At 44.9% G+C, this 23816-nt stretch overlaps 1 protein-coding gene across 1 annotated transcript in view; it reads left to right on the top strand.

The window, feature by feature from the left end:
• ATP6V1C1 (ATPase H+ transporting V1 subunit C1) overlaps positions 1 to 23816 on the top strand; it is a 96644-nt gene that overhangs the window by 58628 nt on the left and 14200 nt on the right. Inside the window, exons 6-8 of the mRNA XM_040354817.1 lie at positions 2499 to 2590; positions 8570 to 8668; positions 17699 to 17767. Of these exons, the coding sequence (XP_040210751.1) occupies positions 2499 to 2590; positions 8570 to 8668; positions 17699 to 17767 (260 nt within the window). The remainder of the gene's footprint in view (positions 1 to 2498; positions 2591 to 8569; positions 8669 to 17698; positions 17768 to 23816) is intronic.

The following is a 23816-nucleotide window of genomic DNA, read 5'->3' on the forward strand; positions in this document are numbered from 1 at the left end:
AAGAACAAGCAGGAACTGAAGACAGTTGCAGTAGAGGCCTGGCAGAGCATCACCAGGGATGAAACCCAGCGTCTGGTGATGTCTATGCGTTCCACACTTCAGGCTGCAATTGACTGTAAAGGATTTGCAACCAAGTATTAAAAAGTGAAAGTTTGATTTATGATTGTTAATCTGTCCCATTACTTTTGGTCCATTTAAAAAGTGGAAGGCACAGATACAAACTGTTGTAATTCCTACACCATTCACCTTATTTGGATGTAAATGCCCTCAAATTAAAGCTAAAAGTCTACAGTTAAAGCACATCTTGTTCGTTTCATTTCAAATCCATTGTGGTGGTATATAGAGCCAAAAAGAGTTCAGAATCGTGTCAATGTCCCAATATTTATGGACCTGACTGTGTGTGTATAAATGTATGTGTGTGTGTGTGTATGTATGTATGTATGTATGTATATATATATATATATATATATATATATATATATATATATATATATATATATATATATATATATATATATATATATATATATATATATATATATATATAAAAAAATTTCCCCAAGGGTGGAATTTATCTAAGGTCAAAATGTGAAAGGATTCATATATTTCCACATTGTGTTTCAATTATTTCTAGCCTTTTCAGATTTATTCTTGATGATCTTGAAGTCTGTGAACTAATTTTGTGAAGAATCTCACACTTCCTTGAATTCTGTGACACATATTCACTATGCTCTGTGAACATTGACCACTGCGGCACAGAGACCTAGTTCTCAATGGAGCACATGTGTAGTGACGTCGCTGCAGTTGTAGTTCATTGATACTACTTCCAGCCTCATACAGTTATATAGACTAAGCTAGAGGAAGAGTCTGCAGGGTTCAGAGTATTGCACCCACGATTGACTGATCATGGTTGTAGTGCAAGCTCCTATACAAAAAATAATTGCACATTTTTCTTTTTGCAACAACAGAGCATTTTTTGTATTTATTTTTTTGACAGTGCATTTATTATTTGCAGAGTTCCTTCTAAGAGCCCTTTCACACTGAGGAGTTTTTAAGGGCTTTTGCATAAAAAAGAAAAAACGCACATGAAAAGTTCAAGAAAAATTATTCCCATTAAAATGAATGAATGTTTTTACACTGGTGCGGTGAAAAAAATCCTGCATGCATCATCTTTGGAACATGTTTGCAAATCTAAAAAAGCACCCCAAAATTGCCCCTCTTCATTGAAATGAATGGGAAGCGCCTAAAAAATTTCCCAGGTCCCACTGGGGTTTTTGGTGCAGTTTTTGAGTTGCGTTTCCTTTAAGACCCGCGCCACAAACACCTTAAAAGTGCTCAGCGTTTTACTGGCCGTTTTGAAGCGAACCAGTGTGAAAAGGGCCTAATGGTTTCTCTCCGGATATATTTAATACAATAATAAAAAATACAGAAGAGTAAACATAAGGTAGGTAGATAAACACTGTTGCAGTTACTGCTCTGCCTGAAATGTACAGTATACTCTTCTTTACAAAATAAATCTGCCGGTCTCTGGTTGTATCTGTGCAGAGAATTCACTAATATCATTGACCCCTTTACTTGCCCAGCTGTTGACCAAGATTTGGGCGGGTAGAGAAGGAACCATCCATGGGCAGGCAGGTTGTACGCAAGTCGATCCACCGACATACTACTACGTCCAGTGGCTATAACTGCCAACGGTTATCGTGTTCTGCCAGCTGGGAAGGCTCACCCCCCCCCCCCCATATGACAGAGCACAATAGCGCTGGGGGAGGGATTCCCCTATCAATGTGTGTTAATGGGGGGAATCGAGCAATGGAAAAAAAATCTAATTATCTACAGCTTTCCTAAAGCTGGCTCCTTGATCTCCATTTAGGCCCCACCTTGGACAGTCCAATCTGCTGCAGGTTAATCCTCGCCCCTCCACCCATCTAGTGTTATGAGCGATCTGATTGTTCAGCGGCCTACGTAACAATTCAACTGTGAGGGCTACATATAGCAACATGTGCTAGAATCAGCCCCGGTGTTGGGGTTTTTCAGGGTTCCGTCAATTGTGTCAAAGTGTACAGTGGATGCTAGCAAATTTTTAGTGCTCCAATTTTACCCTTCCTCCTCTGTTACCAATCTTACAAATGTGGAATGATGCCATTGGGAAAGGGTAAGGGGAGTTTAGATGGAGATTATGTTCCAGTATAAGCTTCTGTTAGGCATTAAACCTTACACATTGCAATCCCCTTTGCGTGTGTGTGTTTGTGTGTGTGTATATATGTATGTATGTGTATATATATATATATATATATATATATATATGTATGTATGTATGTATGTATGTGTATATATATATATATATATATATATGTATGTATGTATGTATGTATGTATGTGTATATATATATATATATATATATATATATATATATATATATATATATATATATAAATAATTTTTTTACAGAGAGCTATAGTTATAAAACGTATGTGTTTTTTTCTTTTCTTACACACAGGGTGTTACACAGATTGACAATGATCTGAAATCACGGGCTTCTGCTTATAACAATCTGAAAGGCAATCTCCAAAATCTGGAACGAAAAAACGCGTAAGACCTCTCCTTTCTTTTACCATCTTCTTTTGGGTGGTTGCTGTGGGTTACTGTTCGTCTGCAAATGAATGAATATCAGTACTTTTGAAGTATGAACAACTGGCGAAGGGAGCAGGACTTTTAAGGTGCCGAAAATAAACATACCATTTTTATATAAAAAATATCAATTTTATTCAATATCAATTTCTTTATAATTAAATAGCTGTTCAACCAACGTGAATTTCATACAATACTGCAGTCACTTTTTGCTCTACATGTTTCACTCAGCTTTCTCAGGAGCTTTGAAAGTACTGCATAAAGTTGATACTACAAAAGAAACGGATAACAATGAATATCTAAATAATAAAATATTGTCAAAGAGAAAAATACATGATATATATTACACAGAATTGTAATTCTATAGACCTTTTTCTTTTCAAATGACAAGCTGAGAAGTTGTACTTTTTGAAGTGGCTGCTTGTAATTCACAGACGAGGAATGTATCTGACCAACAGCTGGCTCTGGAACAGGACAGTCCCAGGAAATGCCTCCAGATGACTTGGTGAATGTGCATGGAGTAATTTTGTGAGTGCAGCGTTCAGTCCAAAGGAATGTTCGCTGACTGTAAAAAAAAAAAAAAAAAAAGTGCAGTTTTCCTTCAACTTTGTGACTGTTACAGGTGGAGTGTTGCATTCACTTATATTCATCGGGTGTGTCCTGAGGTTGTACTTGTACATCTGCCCTTGTAATGCAATTGACATCCCAATTAGATATCGCATTTAATCAAAGTAATATGTATGTTCTGTACAATGAGACCATCCGTCATGACAAGTAATTTTCCAGAAACTAGCACATGGGAGCAGGTGAATCACGGGAACCAAAGATCTTTTCTGATGTGAAATCCTGACTTCCTCTATTCTATTTATATTGATGGTTTTCAGGATGTGTAATGACGGCATTTATTCCAGTGGTGGACACGGTCCTATGTAGTCTGAAAGTAAACTGAAAATTATATTTCAGTATTAGGTGCTTGCTGGCAAGCTGGATTGTATGCTGTCTTGCTATGTGTTTTGGGGAGGCCAGCTGTAAGCTATCCCACCCCATCATCATCCAGCTGTTGCAGCCATTATAGAGCCAACTGTTGGGGTATAATTCTTCCATGATGGATTCTCTACTGGAGAATAAACTGAGGGGTTCAACTGTGTCAGAGTGACACCTAAAGATCTGTAGAATGGTCATTCAATACAAGATCGTCCATAGAGCGTACCTCACTCCCGCCCGGGTGCACCGGATGAGGTTTTCCCTCTCCCCGGAGTGCTGGCATTGTGACCATGCTCAAGGGGACTACATCCATATCTTCTGGTCCTGCCCGGTCATAACAGCCTTTTGGTCACAAATCGTTCTAGAGGTGAATGAATTGCTAAGCATCTCTATTGTTCCATCCCCACAAATATGCCTGCTGGGACTGGTGGAGGACCTGGTGCCCAGGGTGGCTGAGAGAACCCTATTGGGTCTCTTGCTGTTCTATGCCAGGAAGTCCATCGTCCTGTGCTGGAAACGTAGGGCCCCTCCCTCATTGGGTCTATGGAAAACACTGGTTAATAATGTGATTCCTTTATACAGAGATACCTATGCACACAGAGGTTGTCCGAAAAAACATGACAGAGTCTGGTCTAAATGGTTGGCTGAGCCCTCCACTGCGGCAGCAGATTAGGTGACTCCTATGCTTTCTGGTAGCGATGCTTGAGGCCTTGCTGAGCCGTCCCCTGTTGGCATAACGACTGAGGTGAGCCTGTCCACTAGCATCCTGCCCCTGGAGCATGAGCTGGACCGCCTTATTGATGTTGGTTTATTGTGGTGGTCACTAATTCGCTAACATGCCTTGGATCTGTACTGCTACCTTTTGACCCCTGCGCGGGTCCTTGCTGGGTTATACGCCTGCTGTTGGCGGTGCTGTTTTGTATGTCTATGTGCTGTTGCATATAAAATAAAAAAGATTTAAAAAAAAAAAAAAGATCTGTAGAATGGGCAGAGACTAAGACTACATGATAAAAGTCGCATCCTTGAAGTGTCTCAGAGATCTAAGAAGCTGGCAGGTGATTGGTACCACCAGTATCCAACCAATGCAAATATCAGTTCTGCGACAATTTCAGGCACATTTCTACTTACTGGGATTTGTCCAGGCTTGATATATATCACTACCTGCAGTGGGTGAGGGTGACAAAATTTGCTACAGACGGTTGAATGTGGCTGCCCACATTAGCATTATTCAGTTGGTATACAAAGTGATTGTATGACATTTAATCTGGTACACTAACTTTAATGGGCCCGTCCGTACACACGATCCGAATATCGTACGAAAAATGTCATCCGAGGAAGAGTCGTATGATAATTGGATCGTTATTACAGAGCTTTCGAGAGCCGATCATGACGGTTCATCTGATTTATTTATTTATCAGACATGCACGAAAAATTTTCACGTACAATACCAGATCGTACGATTTTCGTTTTAGTCAGTACAGTTGTCATAGTTGTGTTTTAAAGGCAGAAGTTTTTTTTTATCTTGATGCATTCTATGCTGGACGTTTTTTTTTTTTTTTACCCAAGGTAATGTCATAATGTGGAATGGAGTGCATCGCATACTTGCACATTACTTTAAACTTGCCTTAAAACAAAGCCCTTCCAACGCCGAAATGTCAGAGCTGCAGTCGTTCCCATCTTCACCAGTCTTGCTTCCATGTTCGCGGACTCCGGCTCTGTGACTGGCTGAAGCTGTGATGACGTCACTCCCGTGAACGTGCATGGGAGACACCATTTACAGCACAGGGCTCTGAAGGAACAGGCCAGTTGGGAGTTCCTTCAGAGCTCATACGCCAGTGGTGTCAATGGCTGCATATACAGTAAATATCTCCTAAACGGTGAACGTTTAGGAGATATTTACACTACCTACCGTATTTATCGGCGTACTTTTTTCCCCTGAATATAGGGGGAAAATCACGGGTGCGCGTTATACGCCAATCCCTGCCGTCTCCGAGGGAAGAGGAGGAACGAGTGTCGCTGAATTACAGAGCCGCGATCTACTGTGTACCGGCTGGGCGCTCCGTCACTCACAGCCACGCCTCCTGGCCCCGCATTGGGCAACTGTCTATCATATGAGCAGGGTCAGGAGGCGTGGCTGTGAGTGACAGAGCGCCCGGCCGGTACACAGAAGATCGCGGCTCTGTAATTCAGCGGCACGGAACGCCCGGTACACAGAAGATCGCGGCTCTGTAATTCAGCGCCACGGAGCACCCGGTACACAGAAGATCGCGGCTCTGTAATTTGTTCACTCGTTCCTCCTCTTCCCTCGGAGACAGCAGGGATCTGACACTGGCGAGGCTGCAATGATGGCAGTGTTTCCAAGGTCAGTGTTTCCGGAGCAGTGAGGGGGGTTATATATCACTTGTGGTCTAATTCAGCTGCACTTGTTCCTCCTCTTCCCTCGGAGAGAGCAGGGATCTGACACTGGCGAGGCTGCAATGATGGGGGTTTCAAAGTTCTTTATTTAAAAAAATTTTTCCTTAAACTTCCCTCCTAAAATTGGGGTGCGCGTTATACGCCGGTGCGCGTTATACGCCGATAAATACGGTATAGGTAAGCCTTATTATAGGCTTACCTATAGGTAAAATTCAGAGATGGAAGTTTACTTCCACTTTAAGATAAGCCTTCAGTGTGCAGAATCCCCCCTAATACTTACCTGAACCCATCTCGATTCAGCGATGTTGCACGAGAGACTTGGCTACCCAGGGCTCTCCCTCCTCATTGGCTGAGATGGCAGTGAAGCGCCATTGGCCCCTGCTGTTGTCAAAGTCAGTGAGCAGAGAGAGGGGATGGAGCCAGGCATCAGCTCTGTGTCTGAATGGACACAGGGAACTTCTGTGGGCGTACACAACAGGAGGGAATGGCCAGGGGAGCTGAAGAGGAGAATCTGGGCTGCTCTGTGCAAAACCATTTAGTGTAGGTTGAGTAGGTAAATATAACATGTTTGTTATTTTTAACAAAAAACAAGACTTTAGTATCACTTTAAAGTCATGGTCGCTGGAAATAACAGAATAGCCACAACATTAACATGATAATAGAAAAGTCCAAAAGGCATGACAAATACAAACTTATAACAATATCATAAGGCAATTTGTACAGATATAGCAAAAGATATTATCGAAGAGGTAGACAAGGTCATGGACCAAATGTCGCAATATCACCCACATTTTTTCTATCTGGAAACCGTAAAAAAGAGATCTGGGTGGTTGGAGGTAAAGGGAAATGGGGTCTCCAGGGGAAGCACAGTCTGCTTAGCTCGCCAACAGATCGTAGAAAATACTTTTTTTTTTTTCTTTCGTTTTATTTTCTGCAGGACCAGGTGGGAAGCCAGCAGCTTCCCACCTGGTCCCTTAGCTTAGAAAACCTTTTGTGACCTCCATTGTTCTTCCCTGACATAAGTAGCACTGGTAGTATCCGAACTTCAAGGTTCAGATTTATGAAATGCTTGGCAGTGTTCAAAAGACTTGATCGGTCACATCCTGATTCGTTCCCCAACCACCTTCCAAAGTCTGACGGCAGCCTGAAACTAGGGGTGTAACGGATCGTCACCGATCCGTGATCCGAACGGGCCACCCCGTTCGGATCGGCACACCCCGCGATCCGCGGAGCGCTCCGGAGCCTAGGCCTAGGAAAGTCCCCGGCTTCGGCCTAGCTCCGGAGCGATCTTGCTCCACCCAGTCTGCTTGCCAGAGCCCAGCGTGACACGCCTCCCCGGGGAGGCGTGTCACGCTGTGCACTGGGCTCTGGCAAGCCGACATGGAGAGGGAATAGTAGCAGAGAAGCACTGGTGTGAGAGGAGGAGGGGGGGGGGGGAGAGCACATTTCACGGGTGGATTAAAGAGGAAGCAGGTGAGGCTGTTTGGGACTTGTTAAAAGTACAATCTTGATATTTTTACAGATCTATATATAGAATTATATATATAATTACATACATACATACATACATACATACATATATGTATATATTACACACACACACACACACATTTTTTTTTTTTTTTTGCACTGATCCGAAAATGATCCGATCCGTGACTCCTGATCCGAGGATCGATCCGATCCGTGAGTTTTTTGATCCGTTACACCCCTACCTGAAACCTTTACCTACAATATTTCTGTTGCTCAATTCTGATTGAAAAGAACCTAAAAAAGGTTCTTAATTTTATTTATAAAAGGGAGTTTGTGATTCCATTTATTAGTAAACGTGGCAGAAATAAAGTGCACTTTCACACTTACAGTGCTGCCGCTAGTTTTAGCAAAGCTTTACCATAATTTTAGAGGTGCTTTTAACCCTTTATTCAGCCGCTAGTGGGGGTTAAAAGCACCCGCAAAGCGACGCTGCCAATGCGCTTTGCAGGAGCTTTCCATTGATTTCAATGGGCAGGGGCGCTTTAGGAGCGATGTATACACCGCTCCTAAAGCGCCCCAAAGATGTTGCTTGCAGGTCCTGTTGCACCCCAGTGTGAAAGCACTCGAGCTTTCACACTGGGGAGCATTGAGAGGCATTTTACAGGTGCTATTTTTAGTGTGAAAGGGGCCTAATGGTAAGTCGACCCAAAAAAATAAAATATCCAGCTGCCACCCTAATTGTGACATTTTGGGAAGGGACAGAGTCCCAATCTACAGGCTACAAGTCTCAAAATATGCCAATCCTCATAAGTGAATATCCAAACTGGTGTCCACCCAAAACCAAAGCATCAGTTTTGTGTGAAGTTGACCTTTGCAATGAAACTGTTTTTGTTTCTTTCTCAGGCAGAATGCGTTGTACCCTGACTTTCCTATATCTGACAATGCTTTGAAGCATTCTGGTGTTGTCCTTTATATTTGGGCACATGTGCCTGAGCCAAAATTGCTATGAAAAGGTCATGTTGGCGATTGCAGTCCCAATAAAATATTTTCTGTGCTTCATTTCTCATTTAGTGGAAGTTTAATCACCAGAAGCCTGGCAGAGATTGTGAAGAAAGATGACTTTGTGCTGGATTCCGAATACCTGATCACACTTCTGGTGGTTGTACCCAAGTAAGTGCAAGAGATTTTATAGCTGATATGTAGCTGGAGGGCCAGGGTAGGCACATTTATTTCCATAGGGAGGTAGAAATTGCCCTTAGGCTGCTCGTATGATGACACACAAGGGTCTGGATGGAGAAGATTGGAGGACCTAGTTTGGTCAATGTTGGTATCTCCTTAATACAAAAAGGAATGACTTGCATGCCTTTCACACCATCCTAAAATGAGGAATAATAAACCCTTTACTTTTTGGGATTTGTGTTACGAGACATGTATAGCTGGATTCAGGTAGGGGCGCGCATCTTTAAGGCGGCGTAGCGTATGGCATTTACACTACCCCGCCGTTAGTTAGAGAGGCAAGTGCTGTATTCACAAAGCACTTGCCTCCTAAGTTACGGCGGCATAGCGTGAATTGGCCGGCGTAAGCGCGCCTAATTCAAATGAGTATGTGGGGGGCATGTTTTATGTATATTACTTGTGACCCGACGTGATTGACATTTTTTACAAACGGCGCATGCGCCGTCCATGTACATATCCCAGTGTGCATTGCTCCAAAGTACGCCGCAAGGACGTATTGGTTTCGACGTGAACGTAAATTACGTCCAGCCCCATTCACGGACGACTTGCGCAAACGACGTAACATTTTCAAATTTCGACGCGGGAACGACGGCCATACTTAACATTGACTAGGCCAGCTATTTGATGGTATAACTTTACGCCGGAAAATGCCTTACGTAAATGGCGTAGCTTTACTGCGACGGGCACACGTACGTTCGTGAATCGGCATATCTAGTTATTTACATATTCTACGCCGAACTCAACGGAAGCGACACCTAGCGGCCAAAGGAAAAATTGCACCCTAAGATACGACGGTGCAGGCCGTCGTATCTTAGCTAGGTTTAAGTGTATCTCAGTTTGAGCATACACTTAAACTTAGGACGGCGCAGATTCCGAGTTAGGTCAGTAGATACGCCGGCCTAACTCTCTCTGAATCTGGCTAGTAGTCTGTACTGTGCTTCACACTTTCTATGTGGAGGATTTTTTGGATCATTGACTCACTGCATCATAACATGTCTGCTTATATTTGTCCTTGTATTGGCATGTTCTGCGCTGGTGGCGGCCAACAAGCCTGAAACCGTTGTATCGTATGTAGTTTGCAATAAATGTGTGTGTGTGTGTGTGTGTGTGTGTGTGTGTGTATAGTTGTGTGTTTTTATATATATATATATATATATATATATATATATATATATATATATATATATATATATATATATATATATATATATAATATGCGTATACATTACACACACAATGTGCATCTCAAAAAATTAGAATATCATCAAAAAGTTAATTTATTTCAGTAATTCAATTTAAAAAAAGTGAAACTTGTATATTGTATACAGTCCATGATGATTTGTGGAGCCATGTCATCTGCTGGTGTTGGTCCACTGTGTTTTATCAAGTCCATATTCAGCTCAGCTCTCTACCAGGAAATTCTATAGCACTTCATGCTTCCCTCTGCTGACCGGCTTTATGGAGATGCTGATTTTAATTTTCCAGCAGGCACTTGGCCCACACTTCCATAAGTAGCAATATTTGGTTATAAAGATCATGGTATCACTGTAATTGATTGGCCAGAAAACTCGCCTGACCTAAACCCCATAAAGAATCTGTGGGGTATTGTGAAAAGGAAGATGAGAGACCCAACAATGCAGAAGAGATGAAGGGCGCCATCAAAGCAACCTGGCCTTCCATAACACCTCAGCAGTGCCTAAGGCTGATCGTCTCCATGCCATGCCGCCAGGCCCGCTGATAGAAATCATGGGGCCCCGTACAGCCTACCTGGCGGGGCCCCCTTCAGCTCCACCCCTTGTCCCTCCTTCAGCCCCACCCTGGCTCCGCCCCTGGCCCCTCCCCAGATGCCATATTGTGCTGCAGACAGTGCCACACATTCCATGCCGCCTGCCAATGCTGTAATGTGCTGCTGACAGTGCCACCCATGACGCTAATGCCATAACACATGTGCTGCCTGCTGACATTGACACCCATGCCATATTGTGCTGTAGACAGTGCTCACTATGCCACCAATGGCATAATGCCATTGGCGGCATGGGTGGCACTGTCTCTGCAGGCAGCACATGCGTCATGGCATTAACGTCATGGGTGGCACTGTCTGCAGCACATTACAGCATTGGCGGCATGGGTGGCACTGTCTCTGCATGCAGCACATGCGTTATGGCCCATAACGCATGTGCTACCTGCAGACAGTGCCACCCATGCGGCCAATGCCATATTGTGCTGCAGACACTGCCACCCATGCTGCCAATAGCATAATTCTACTGGCAGCATAGGTGGCACTGTCTCTGCAGGCAGCACATGCGTTATGACATTAGCGGCATGGGTGGCACTGTCTGCAGCACATTACGGCATTGGTGGCACTGTCTCCCATGCCGCAATGTGCTGCAGACAGTGCCACCCATGACGCTAATGCCATAATGCATGTGCTACCTGCTGACAGTGCCCTATTGTGCTTCAGACACTGCCACCCATGCCGCCATTCTCTGCAGGCAGCACATGCGTTATGGCATTATCGTCATGGGTGACACTGTCTGCAGCACATTACGGCATAAGCGATTTGGCGGCATGGGTGGCACTGTCTCTGCAGGCAGAACGTGTTATGGGCAGACAAAGCCACCCATGTCACAATGTATAGGTGCCGTTACCACAAACAATGCAAATAGAGTAATGCAGTGTTACTAGAGGTGCCATGCTACATGCTGCAGTGTTACTAGAGGTGCCATGCTACAAAAAAAACTGTGGTAGTGGATCATGACGCCCCCCCCCCCCCAAGCAAGCACACACCTGACCTGTGTAATTGTTGGCTGGGCCCAAGGAGTCACTTATTCACTATTTTTCCTGGTGATCCAGCTGCTGCCTGAAGGGTCCCCCACAAACTATTTAAAGTTAGACGATCATCATGGAATGGGATATCCTCTGCCGCCGCTGCTCCCATTGCTCCCCTGCTCCTCACTGCCATTTCTTCACGCGGAGAGAAGAATCAGAATCACTCCGCGGCGCCAGGAGGTGACGTCACTACAGAGGACGCGCTGGCCGGGACTTGAGCCAGCATGGCATGAGGAGCGGGCGCGGATGAGGTATTCTTCCGCGCCCGAAATAAGAGAAATAGTCCCTCCCCTGCCACGGTCGCCACTTAACAGTTAACATAGCAAAAAAACAAAATGTACGGACGGACGGACGGACGGACGGACGGGGGGGGGGTTTAACGCTGTGGATGGGTGTTGGGGGCCGGCTTTGGTTTTATGGGGTTGGAGGGCGGTTAAACGGCTGTTTGGCTGATCGGTCATTTTTTTTTTGTTCAGGTTGCCGGGCCCCCCTGCTGGCCGGGCCCGGTACAACTGGGCCAGCTGTACTGGCCTATCAGCGGCCCTGCATGCCGCATTGATGCAGTGATTCATGCAAAAGGGGGCCCAAACCAAGTACTGAGTGCATACTATACTGTACATGGACATACTTTTCAGTAAGCCAATATGTCTGTATTAAAAATCCTTTTTCTTATTGGTCTAATGTAATATTCAAATCTTCTAAGATACTGAATGTTAGGTTTTCACTAGCTATAATGCCGCGTACACACGATCGGAAAAACCTTGGATGTTATTTTTCCGATGGAATTCCTCTCAAGCTTGGCTTGTATACACACAGTCACACTCGGAACTTTCGACCATCAAGAACGCAGTGAAGTACAACACGACGACGAGCCGAGAAAATTAAGTTCAATGCTTCCGAGCGTGCATCGAGTTGTTTCCGAGCATGCGTTGGAATTTTGCACGTCGGAATTGCTACAGACTAACGGAATTTCCAATAGAATTTTTTTCTGTCGGAAAATTTGAGAACCAGCTCTCAATCTTTTGTTTGCGGAAATTCCGACAGCAAAAGTCCAATGGAGCCTACACACGTTTGGAATTTCAGACCAAAAGCTCACATCGGATATTTGACAGAATTTCCACACGTGTTATTCATAAAAAAAAATATTTAAGAAATGCTTCAAATATCACTCTTTAACCACTTAAGGACCGGACCAATACGCAGCTAAATGACCCAAGGGGTTTTTACAATTCGGCACTGCGTCGCTTTAACAGACAATTGCGTGGTCGTGCGACGTGGCTCCCAAACAAAATTGGCGTCCTTTTTTTTTTCCCACAAATAGAGCTTTCTTTTGGTGGTATTTGATCACCTCTGCGGTTTTTATTTTTTGCGCTATAAACAAAAATAGAGCGACAATTTTGAAAAAAATGCAATATTTTTTACTTTTTGCTATAATAAATATCCCCCAAAAACATATCTAAAAATTTTTTTTTCCTCAGTTTAGGCCGATACGTATTCTTCTACCTATTTTTGGTAAAAAAAAATCGCAATAAGCGTTTATCGATTGGTTTGCGCAAAATTTATAGCGTTTACAAAATAGGGGATAGTTTTATTATTTTTTTTTTTTTTTACTACTAATGGCGGCGATCAGCGATTTTTTTTTTTTTTCGTGACTGCGACATTATGGCGGACACTTCGGACAATTTTGACACATTTTTGGGACCATTGTCATTTTCACAGCAAAAAATGCATTTAAATTGCATTGTTTATTGTGAAAATGACAGTTGCAGTTTGGGAGTAAACCACAGGGGGCGCTGTAGGAGTGACGTCATCGATCGAGTCTCCCTATAAAAGGGATCACTCGATTGATGCAGCCGCCACAGTGAAGCACGGGGAAGCCGTGTTTACATACGGCTCTCCCCGTTCTTCAGCTCCGGGGAGCGATCGCGATGAAGCGGCTAGAAACTAATAGCTGCGCCGTCGTCCCGGAATCCGACCGCCGCATGTAGCGGGGGGGGGGGGGGGGGGGGTCCCGATCGGACCCCCGATCCACGTCTAGGCAGGGACATACAGGTTCGCCAATGTGCCTGTACGTGCCATTCTGCCGACGTATATGTACATGCGGCGGTCGGGAAGTGGTTAAGTTTAACTTATTGAATTACTGAAATACCTTTTTTATAATTTAATTATTTGAGATGCACCTTTTATACAGTATATATTTCTAGACAGTATATGTACCACACACCAGCAGTTCTAAATGTACAGTAGACATAAAGGAGTGATTGTGCATATCTCAACCCACTGTCCTTTAAAACTTCAACATTCATCTAAAAAATTTACTTTTTTTTTTTTGCAAACAGCTTTAGCTACCGGTACATAACTTACCTGTAATGAAGTGTGTCCTGCAGACTGCTCCTTACTACACAAATGTCCCCTCCAGCAATGCTTGGTCCTCTCCACATTTCTGAACTTCTAGAGCTGCATGGGTTAACTGCCTCGGGTCCAACATTGAAGGAGTCCCAACAGCCATCCTCTTTCATTCACAACATTCCTTGTGGTGTTTTCACAGAATCCAATTCCTTCTTTGAATGGGGAAGAGGATCCTATCATTCATCTGCCTCTCCTCCAATCGGAGAATGTTTTGCATTCTTTAGAAACGGTACAAAGAGTGTTGTGAATAGGAAGAGCCGCTGGGACTCCTTCAATATTAGACCCGAGGCAGGTAATCCATACAGCGTCAGAAGTTGAGCACTTTGAAGAGGACCTGGTATTATTTAGTAGACAGCGTTTTGGGTCTTTTTAACCCACCTCATCATAACCTGTCTGGTTATATAATTAAATAATACTTTTAAATAAAGTCCACAAGTCAAACAAGAGAAATAAAGCCATGTTACTATCCGGCAGAGGGACTGTCATAGTTCAGTGCCTCTGAGCCGGATTTCTCTGCTTTAATGTGAATCTTTCCATCCCCTGAGTATAAAAACATGGAGGTATTCTCATATTTCTCTTTGTCAGCTTTTGTTTTTCCTTTATATTTATATAATCTCCTTTCCTCAAAAAGGTGCAGCCTAAGCACACTAAACACAGATATATGCAACTGCTGTTCCCTTATCTTCATCTCTAAACACTTCCCCAGCCACTGATGTCTGCTGACAGCAGTGACACATGGCTGTCATAGAATGTGCTGAGATGTCTGGTATGTGGGCAATGATTGACAGCTGATTGACAGCCTGACTTCACCTTCTATACTCTGTACAAGAGGCAAGATGGCCGTGCCTAATGCAGAATTACTGGTTCTTGGGTGACAGATTTTATGTTCACTGTTTATACACCAATTACTTTATTAGCTAATTACTGTATATACTCGAGTATAAGCCGAGTTTTTCAGCACATTTTTTTTGTGTTGAAAATGCCCCCCTCGGCTTATAAACGAGTCACCTTTTTGCACCTGATCTCCCAGATTTTGGGGACCCGGTACTGGCTGGTCATAGGTCCCATAGGCACACATGTAGCCCAATTTCTCCTCTACAGGTGTGCAAAGTTTGTTGTCTGGGGAACCTACGGCCGGGGAGCACCGATTTTTCAAAGCCGGGCACCCCTTCCATAGACTCCCATGTTAAACATCAGTCAAGTCATGGGCACAGTGAGGCATGCAGATGGACACCCTAGGCTTATATTCGAGTCGATAAGTTTCCCAATTTTTTTGTAGTAAAATTAGGTGCCTCGGCTTATATTCGGGTCGGCTTATACTCGAGTATATACGGTAGTTTTTATTTAGCAGCCTCTGTCAATACTGATAAAGGAAATGCTTACTTTAAATGTGGGCTGCATATTCCACTGTTTGGCCAAAGTTCACCTTTTGAAAACCAATCACTATGCAGTTTAGAGTACCCAGTACATTATAAAATACTGTTCACCTAAAACTGTAGCTTTGTTTTGAATGCCATACCTGAAATGAAAATTCTGGACCAAAATCGAAAATTCAAGGTGCAAAACGGAAACCAACATGGACGATTTAAAATTTTTTAAATATATTTTAATTGGATTAATGTGGCTGGCATTTTTAAATTGAAGTCAGAGGGATGCAATTTTCCATTGAAGTCAATGGATGTGAGTTTGCATTGAAGTTTATGGGATGCAATTTTGCATTGACTTCAGTAGGGGGTATTTTTCCTTTGAAGTCAGTAGGGGGACGTTTTTGCTTTGAAGTCAGTAGGGGAAATGTTTGCATTAAGGTCAATAGGACGTAGCATGCCATTATCGGCACCTTTTTGCTGCCGGTGACCCTATTTTGGCCCCAATAATTTTTATTGGTGCATTGCAGCATTTCACAGCATATAGGAAAAATTCCCACTGCCTGCGATCCTGTGTCTTGCCAGCAAATGGTGTAATACATTATAGTGGTTGTAAAGGCTCAAGGCTTTGTACCTTCATACATTCTATGCATGAAGGTAAAAAAAACTTCTGTGTGCAGCAGCAGCCCTCAGCCCCCACAATATCTACCTGAGCTTCATCTCGATCCAGCGATGTACACGAGAGCCTCGGCTATCCCAGATATATCCCTCCTCATTGGCTGAGACAGCAGTGGGAGCCATCGGCTCCCACTACTGTCAATCACAGCCAGTGAGGAGAGAGTGGGGGCGGGGCCGAGCTGCGGCTGTGTGTGAATGGACACAGAGCAGCGGCTCAGGAGTAAGCCTGCTTGGGTGCTCCCATAGCATACTGCATGTTGTGGGGGGCACTTGGCAGGAGGGAGGAGCCAGGAGTGCTGGTGGGGGACCTGACAAGAGAAGGATCTGGGCTGCTCTGTGCAAAACCATTACATAGAGCAGGTAAGTATAACATGTATGTTTTAAACATAAAAATATGCCTTTACAATTAGTTTAAGCCAATCTTTGGTTGCATATCATACATGTAGCCAGCACATCAGAGAATAGCTTTTGAAAACCATAAAGAGCTAAAAAATACAAAGTCACACATCGAAAAATACAGTCACAGCCCAAAATAAGTATTTCGGGGTCAAACTATATTCCCCCGCCCCCCCCCATAGCCAATTTCACAGGTCATGTCATTTAGTGATTGTTACTCATTCAGCACAGACGTGATCAATGGAATCCCTACTTTGTCCGACAACACAATGTAAAAACAAAAAAAAAAACTCACAAAAACAGAACATGACAGATTGTGGAGGGCGGATAAAAAACACACACACACACACACACACTCTGTATTGCCTACAGAATACCACAATGGCATTACGAGTTGGTGGTTTTGCATCGATATATCACTATTATATATAATGCATAATAGTGTATAATAGTTGAAATAAGTGTGTGCTCTCACTGCAGAAGCAGTATACCTAATATTGGGCAGTGCACAGGATCACTGGCAATAGCAGTTTTTCCGACAGATTGTGGGATGGCATTAAAACAAAGCTACAATTTTAGAAGCTAAAACTGTTTTGCAACCTTAGGTTGCACAATGGTATATATTTTTTTTTTTTCAAAAGGTGAACCTAGCCTTTAACTCCCACTTTTCTCTTCTTGTTTTTTTTTTTTCTTAATCTCTTGCCACGCACTCCCCTAACTCACAATGCATATGTGCGGCAGAAATAAGGTGAGCTTTAATGCTCACTTGCCGTACATATGTCCCTTGGCGGCAGAGCTTTGTGTGCTGGAAGTGCGCTCATAGTGCGCTCCCAGCATAGTAACTGACCTGTTGAAGACAACTCTTGGCCTGTATTAATGATCAGGAGATGGCCAGACAAGTTCCCTATAATTTGACCATGGCAACAGCCAATCACAGCGGCCATGTGACCAGCTTTCCTGATCCCCGGGTGTACAGAGCATGGTAAAGGGATGCCAGGGCCTGGCAGGAAGGGATCAATGTACACACTAATATATTTATCACTTTGCTCTTATGTCGGGTAATATCAGTTATCACTGAATGAACAGGCTCTTGGCAAAAGGGTAAACATTGCTCCATTGGGGTCCATTAGGGGTGTACAGGTGCCAGAGCTCAACTGATTATCATGATCAAGGGGCAGCTGTAAATTGTTAGATCAGAACTTGGCTCACAGCTCACATCACTACCCCTATACAAGCCGAAGATGTCTTGTGTGATGTTCCTGTAATGTGTATGAATTATGTTTTCCAGACTTGGTTACACTGACTGGGTTAAGCAGTATGAAACTCTAGCTGAGATGGTCGTCCCTCGTTCCAGCAGGTGAGTCAAATAGATATTCATTAATAAGGCCCCTTTCACACTAATGTACAGTGGGGAAAATAATTTGATGATGTTAGGGATGATCTTCTCTAATTCCTTAAGGTTTCTTGGCTGTCACTTGGCAGCTCAAAGTTTCAGCTACCTACAAGGTTTGGAGACGGACTAGGCCACTCCATGACCTTAATGTGCATCTTTTTGAGCCACACCTTTGTTGCCTTGGCAGTGTGTTTTGGGTCATTGTCATGCTGGAAGACCCATCCATGACCCATCTTCAGTGTTCTGGCTGAGGGAAGAAGGTTCTCATCCAAGATTTTACAATACATGGCCCTGTCCATTGAAACCTCAATGCAACAAATTCGACCTGTAACTTTAGCAGAGAAACGGCCCCAAAGCATGTTTCGACCTCCGTGCTTGACTGTAGGGATGGTGTTCTTGGGGTCATAGTCAGAATTTTTCTTCCTCCAAACACGGCGAGTTGAGTTAATGCCAAAGAGCTCAATTTTGGTCTTATCTGACCACAGCATTCTCTCCCAATCCTTCTCTGAATCATTTAGCTGTTCATTGGCATGACTGTACATGTGCCTTCTTCAGGAGGGGGATTTGCTGCGTTTGGAGGAAGAAAAATTCTGACTATGACCCTAACATCATCCATACAGTCGAGCACAGAGGTGGGAATCCTCTGCTTTGGGGCAGTTTCTCTGCTAAAGGTACAGACCGACTTTATTTTGAGGGGACAGCAAATTTACACTGTTATACAAGCTGTACACTCACTACTTTATATTGTAGCAAAGTGTTATTTCTTCAGTGTTGTCACATGAAAAGATAGAAGAAAAATGTGAGGGGTGTACTCACTTTTCTGAGATACTGTGTGTGTGTGTGTGTGTGTGTGTGTGTGTGTGTGTGTGTATATACTTTTAAAAAAAAATGTGCAGAAACTTTTCAAAGCACCCTTGTATTTTCTGGTGACCTTGGAACCCCTTTGGATACCTTTTCTATATGGCAGAAATGGAGTTACAAGACACACAACTGTAAGGTTTGTGTTTTCTCAGTTTGATTTATCAACGTATCAATACTGATTCAGACCGGCTTTAAAAATTAGAAACATTTAGAAATTCGAAAATGTATTGATGTGACCAGCGAGTAGGAAGCAGACTCTTCCATCAAACAAGCGAGGAGCTCTGTGAAATTGTGCTGCAGTGGACTACAGATCAAAGCTGTACTCCAGGTAAAAATCTAAATACACAGATTAAAATACATATACAAGACCTCCTTGTATGTTTTGTATTGGTTTATCCAGTCCTAAAATGTATACAGCTTTGCCCTACAGCACAGATCTGACTTATTTTTTCTAACAGGCCTAGTTCCCCTCCTGGGCTGTGACTCTACATTAAAAAGAGTAGTAGCACATTTATGAGCTCATGTCTATACCACTCTGCTCTCTCCTACTTTCAGTATGCTCCTTGCACTGCAGCACACCTGAGTGTTTTCTTTGTGCTGCTTCTCCCTCCCACTCTAAGCTCTGCTGTACAAGTTATTACAGTAGACACCAAGAGGCTGATATTAACCACTTCCCGCCGGCAGCATGTCATATGACATCCTTGACTTTCAGGGGGGATATCTGAATGATGCCTGCAGCTACAGGCATCATTCAGATATCATTATTTCTTTATCGTACATCACGGGACACAGAGCGGCGTATTCATTACTATGTGGGTTATATGGAGTACCTTCAGGTGACGGACACTGGCAATCTCAAACAGGAAGTGCCCCTCCCTATATAACCCCCTCCCATAGGAGGAGTACCTCAGTTTTTTCGCCAGTGTCTTAGGTGTTGGTCATGGAATAGCTTGCCTCCACATCCTTGGGATCAAGGCGGGCTAACCGGATCTGTCCAAGGTGCCTCAGAGCCAAAGTGGACAGTACCCGGGCCCCTAACTAGGGGGTTTTTGCCCATAATGCTTCTCTTTCAGAGAGCTGGATCCTGGGCCCAGGACTTAGAACCTTTTGGGGTGCCTAAAGTCCCTGTTTGCCAGGATGCTATATGGGTCCAGGACAGTGGGTTCCTTCAAAGGACCCCAGGGCCTGAAGGTCTAGACGCCACCCACGGAGATGGGGGAAGATTGGACCACTTGCTGTGCAAGGTCCTGCGGCATGGAGCAGGTAAGAAGGGGGGGCCTGCGGGACTTGGTTCGTCAGCAGGCTCTCCAGGGGGATCTTTTGGGGGAGTTTGCCTGAGTATGCTCCTGCATTGGCAGTCTGGGGCCACTATGTCTGTGTAAGACAGGATGGTCTGTGTTTTTACTCCCCATATGTGTGATCTCCCTGGTCTATGTGTTGCAGGTTCTATCTGGCTGGGCGCTAGGTGGGGTATTAGTGTGTGCCTACTCTTTACCCTGAACTAGGGAGGTGTCTGGGCCTACCTGGAGGTTCTTACCTGGCCAGGTGCCGTGCGGATGTTTCCTCTGTGTCCTGTCCGTCTCTCCAGCGTCCCTGCAGCATGCTGCCTCCACCATGGCCCCCCCGTGACACGGGCACGCGCGCGGGCGCGTGCACAGCGATATTAAAAAAAAACGAAATTCGCGCCGTTTTCAGAGGGGGGGGGGCGGGACGTTTGGATCTCATAAGAGGAAGGGGCGGCCCTTCCTCTGTGCTGTATTAGCTCAGTTTGTTTCTGAGCTCAGGAGAGGAGGACACAGAGCGGCAGCAGTGCAAGCCTGATGCACAGTGGCACCCGGTGGCGCAAGGGAGTATTGCAGTTCTGACAAACAGAACTAGCTTTTCAATCTAGCCTAAACAATTCCTTACAGCAGGTGGATTCTTGCAATTTCTCTTGTGGGGAGACAATGTGATTCCGTAGAGAAAGGGGGAAAAGGGACTCAGGATCCAAAAATCCCAAAAAATTAATATAAAAAAAAAAAAAAAAAAAAGGGAACACATACTGGTCTCCCCATTGGGTTTTTTGGGCGTTAGTTGTTCACTACTGTCCCCTTAAAACCGCATAGTTTTTTCTCCTACCTACATCAGTCGGTTGTTGTAAGTAGGGGTACCTCGGTATTGTACCATGGCTTCCAAAGCATCAGGATCAGGGGAAATGGCAAGAGGTGCCAGAGGACAAAAGGGTTCCCCCTCAGATTCTGAAGGTTCGAGTCGGGATATGCCTGTACTCTCCCCACAAATTATTCCAGTAGTGGGTGCCTTGGTTGAGCCATTAGGGGGGTCTGGTGCTGAGGCTAGATCAGATCCACCCAACCCTGTGTTTGTCACAGAGGAAATGCTAGCCCTTTCCTTAGGGGGACTAGAGAAGAGATTGGCAACTATGATAGTCAAGTCCATGTCGGGCAAGAAGCGGACTAGGTCTCCATCACCTGGGGGTGTACCCCCAGATGCTGAGGTTCTCTCCCTTGGAGAATTAGAAGCTCAGGAAAATCATTCAGACCAGGACCATGAGGGTTCAGGGAATGAGGAGTCTACTTATGAGGAGCCAGTCTCGGCCTCCCATGCAGAGAGCTTGTGGATTCAGTCATTGACAGACATGGTCCGCCTGGCATTTAAGTTGCCCTTACCGGAGCCTCAGGCTTCGGCAGTATCATCCTTAGGTTCATTGAAAGCGCCTTTGAGCAACGCTGTTTTTCCGGTCCATCCTCTGTTAGAGGAACTGATCTTTCAGGATTGGATACGACCAGATAGAATCTTTTTACCACCTAAAAGATTTTCCACCATCTACCTATGGAAGAAAAATTTTCCAAGAAGTGGGCTCTCCCAGCTGTGGATGCCGCCATCTCTTGTGTAAATAAATCTTTAACTTGCCCGGTGGAAAACATACAATAAGCGTTTTGAGACACTTTTAAAGGCATCCTTTGCTACGGCAGGTGCAGTGATACAGCCAGCAGTGGCTGCTATTGGGGTTTGTCAGGCGTTAACAGACCAGACAAAACAGATGCTTAAAGACATTCCTGCCCAGCAGGCAGAAGAATTATCGGATATTCCTAGAGCCCTGTGCTTTGTGGTGGATGCTATAAAGGACTCCATTCAGCAGGCGTCTCGTTTGTCACTATTTTTAGTACACATGAGAAGGCTCTTATGGTTAAAGAACTGGGCGGCTGAGCCCCCATGCAAAAAACTTCTGGCAGGTTTTCCCTTCCATGGAGGTCGACTCTTCAGAGAGGATCTAGATAAATATATTCAGACTATATCGAGTGGCAAAAGTACCCTTTTACCAGTCAAAAAGAAGTTTCGGGGACCTGCGTTCAAAAGGTAGCTCTCCCCTATTCCGGGGCCCTCCAATTCCAGGCAGTATCGACGGCCTCCTGCGAGATCAAACTTTAGCAATAAGTCGCAGGGACAGGCCTCTGGGGGCAAGAAGCAGTGGTATCGTAAGCCAGCAAAGCCAGCCCCTAAATCTGCCTTATGAAGGGGCGCCCCCACCCACAAAGGTGGGGGGAAGGCTTCGTCTTTTTGCGGAGGTTTGGGAAGCCGATATCCCCGACAGATGGGTCCGGTCTTCCGTGGCCACAGGCTACAGATTAGAGTTTCTAGAGTTTCCTCCACCTCATTATCGGGAGTCAAGGGTACCGAACGATCCAACAAAAAAAGGCCTCTTTACTGGCGGCGTTGGATCATCTGCTTTGCCAGGGCGTGATAGTAGAGGTACCAGCCCAAGAGCAAGGGCTAGGGTTCTACTCCAATCTGTTTACCGTTCCAAAGCCCAACGGCGATGTCAGGCCAATTTTGGACCTAAAGGGTTTAAACGTTTACCTAAGGGTTCGTTCTTTCCGGATGGAATCTGTTCGGTCTGCAGCCGCCGCACTCCAGAAGGACGACTTTCTGGCGTCCATAGACATAAAGGATGCTTACCTTCATGTGCCAATTTTTCAGCCACATCAAAGATTTCTCCGCTTCATGGTGGCCCAGCGTCATTTCCAGTTTGTGGCGCTCCTTTTCGGGCTGGCTACGGCCCCCCGGGTATTCACGAAGGTCCTAGCTCCGATCCTAGCCAGTCTAAGGATCCAAGGGGTCACGGTCCTAGCCTACCTGGACGACCTCCTAGTCATAGATCACTCGTCTCCTTGCCTGGAACGAGCAGTGGCCCTCACGGTCCAGTACCTCGAGAGGTTCGGTTGGATCCTAAACCGAGAAAAATCAGCATTCCAACCCACAAGACGGTTGGAATACCTCGGCATGACATTAGACACAGAACAGCAAAGAGTGTTCCTGCCTCTGGTAAAGGTCGAAGCCATCAAAGACTTGATACATCTGGTTCTAAGCAAAAGAGAACCAACTATTCACCTATGTATGCGACTACTAGGCAAGCTAGTGGCCACGTTCGAGGCGGTACCTTACGCTCAAAGCCAAACTCGCATCCTACAGGCAGCCATTCTGTCAGCATGGAGCAAGAGGCCACAGGCCTTGGAATTTCCTTTGCCACTCTCATCAAGAGTCCGGCAAAGTCTGTGCTGGTGGTTAAATCCTCAGAATCTACTGAAGGGAAAATCTTTCAGCCCCGTGGCCTGGAAGATAGTGACCACAGATGCCAGCCTGAGGGGCTGGGGAGCGATCTTGGATGGTTGCACTCGCCAAGGTACTTGGGCACAGGCGGAGAGGCAGTTGCCCATCAATATCTTGGAGCTCAGAGCTGCTCGGCTAGCCCTCGAGGCTTGGACAGCCAAATTGCAGGGGTTCCCGGTGAGGATACAATCGGACAATGCCACAGCTGTGGCATATATAAACCACCAAGGGGGGACCAAGAGTCAGGCAGCTCAGAGAGAGGTGAGCTTGATTTTCCTGTGGGCAGAAGCTCATGTGCCCTGCATATCGGCAATATTCATTCCCGGGGTGGACAACCTGCAGGCGGACTTCTTGAGTCGTCAGACTCTGTCGCCAGGGGAATGGTCTCTGCATCCGCAAATTTTTCAGATAATCTACCAGAGGTGGGGAATGCCGGACGTGGATGTCATGGCATCGAGATTCAACAAGAAGCTAGACAGGTTCATGTCCCGGACACGGGACCCTATGGCCTGCGGAGCCGATGCGTTGGTTTGGCCCTGGCATC

The sequence above is a fragment of the Rana temporaria genome, chromosome 5 (genome assembly GCF_905171775.1).
Source record: "Rana temporaria chromosome 5, aRanTem1.1, whole genome shotgun sequence".
NCBI lineage: Eukaryota > Metazoa > Chordata > Amphibia > Anura > Ranidae > Rana > Rana temporaria.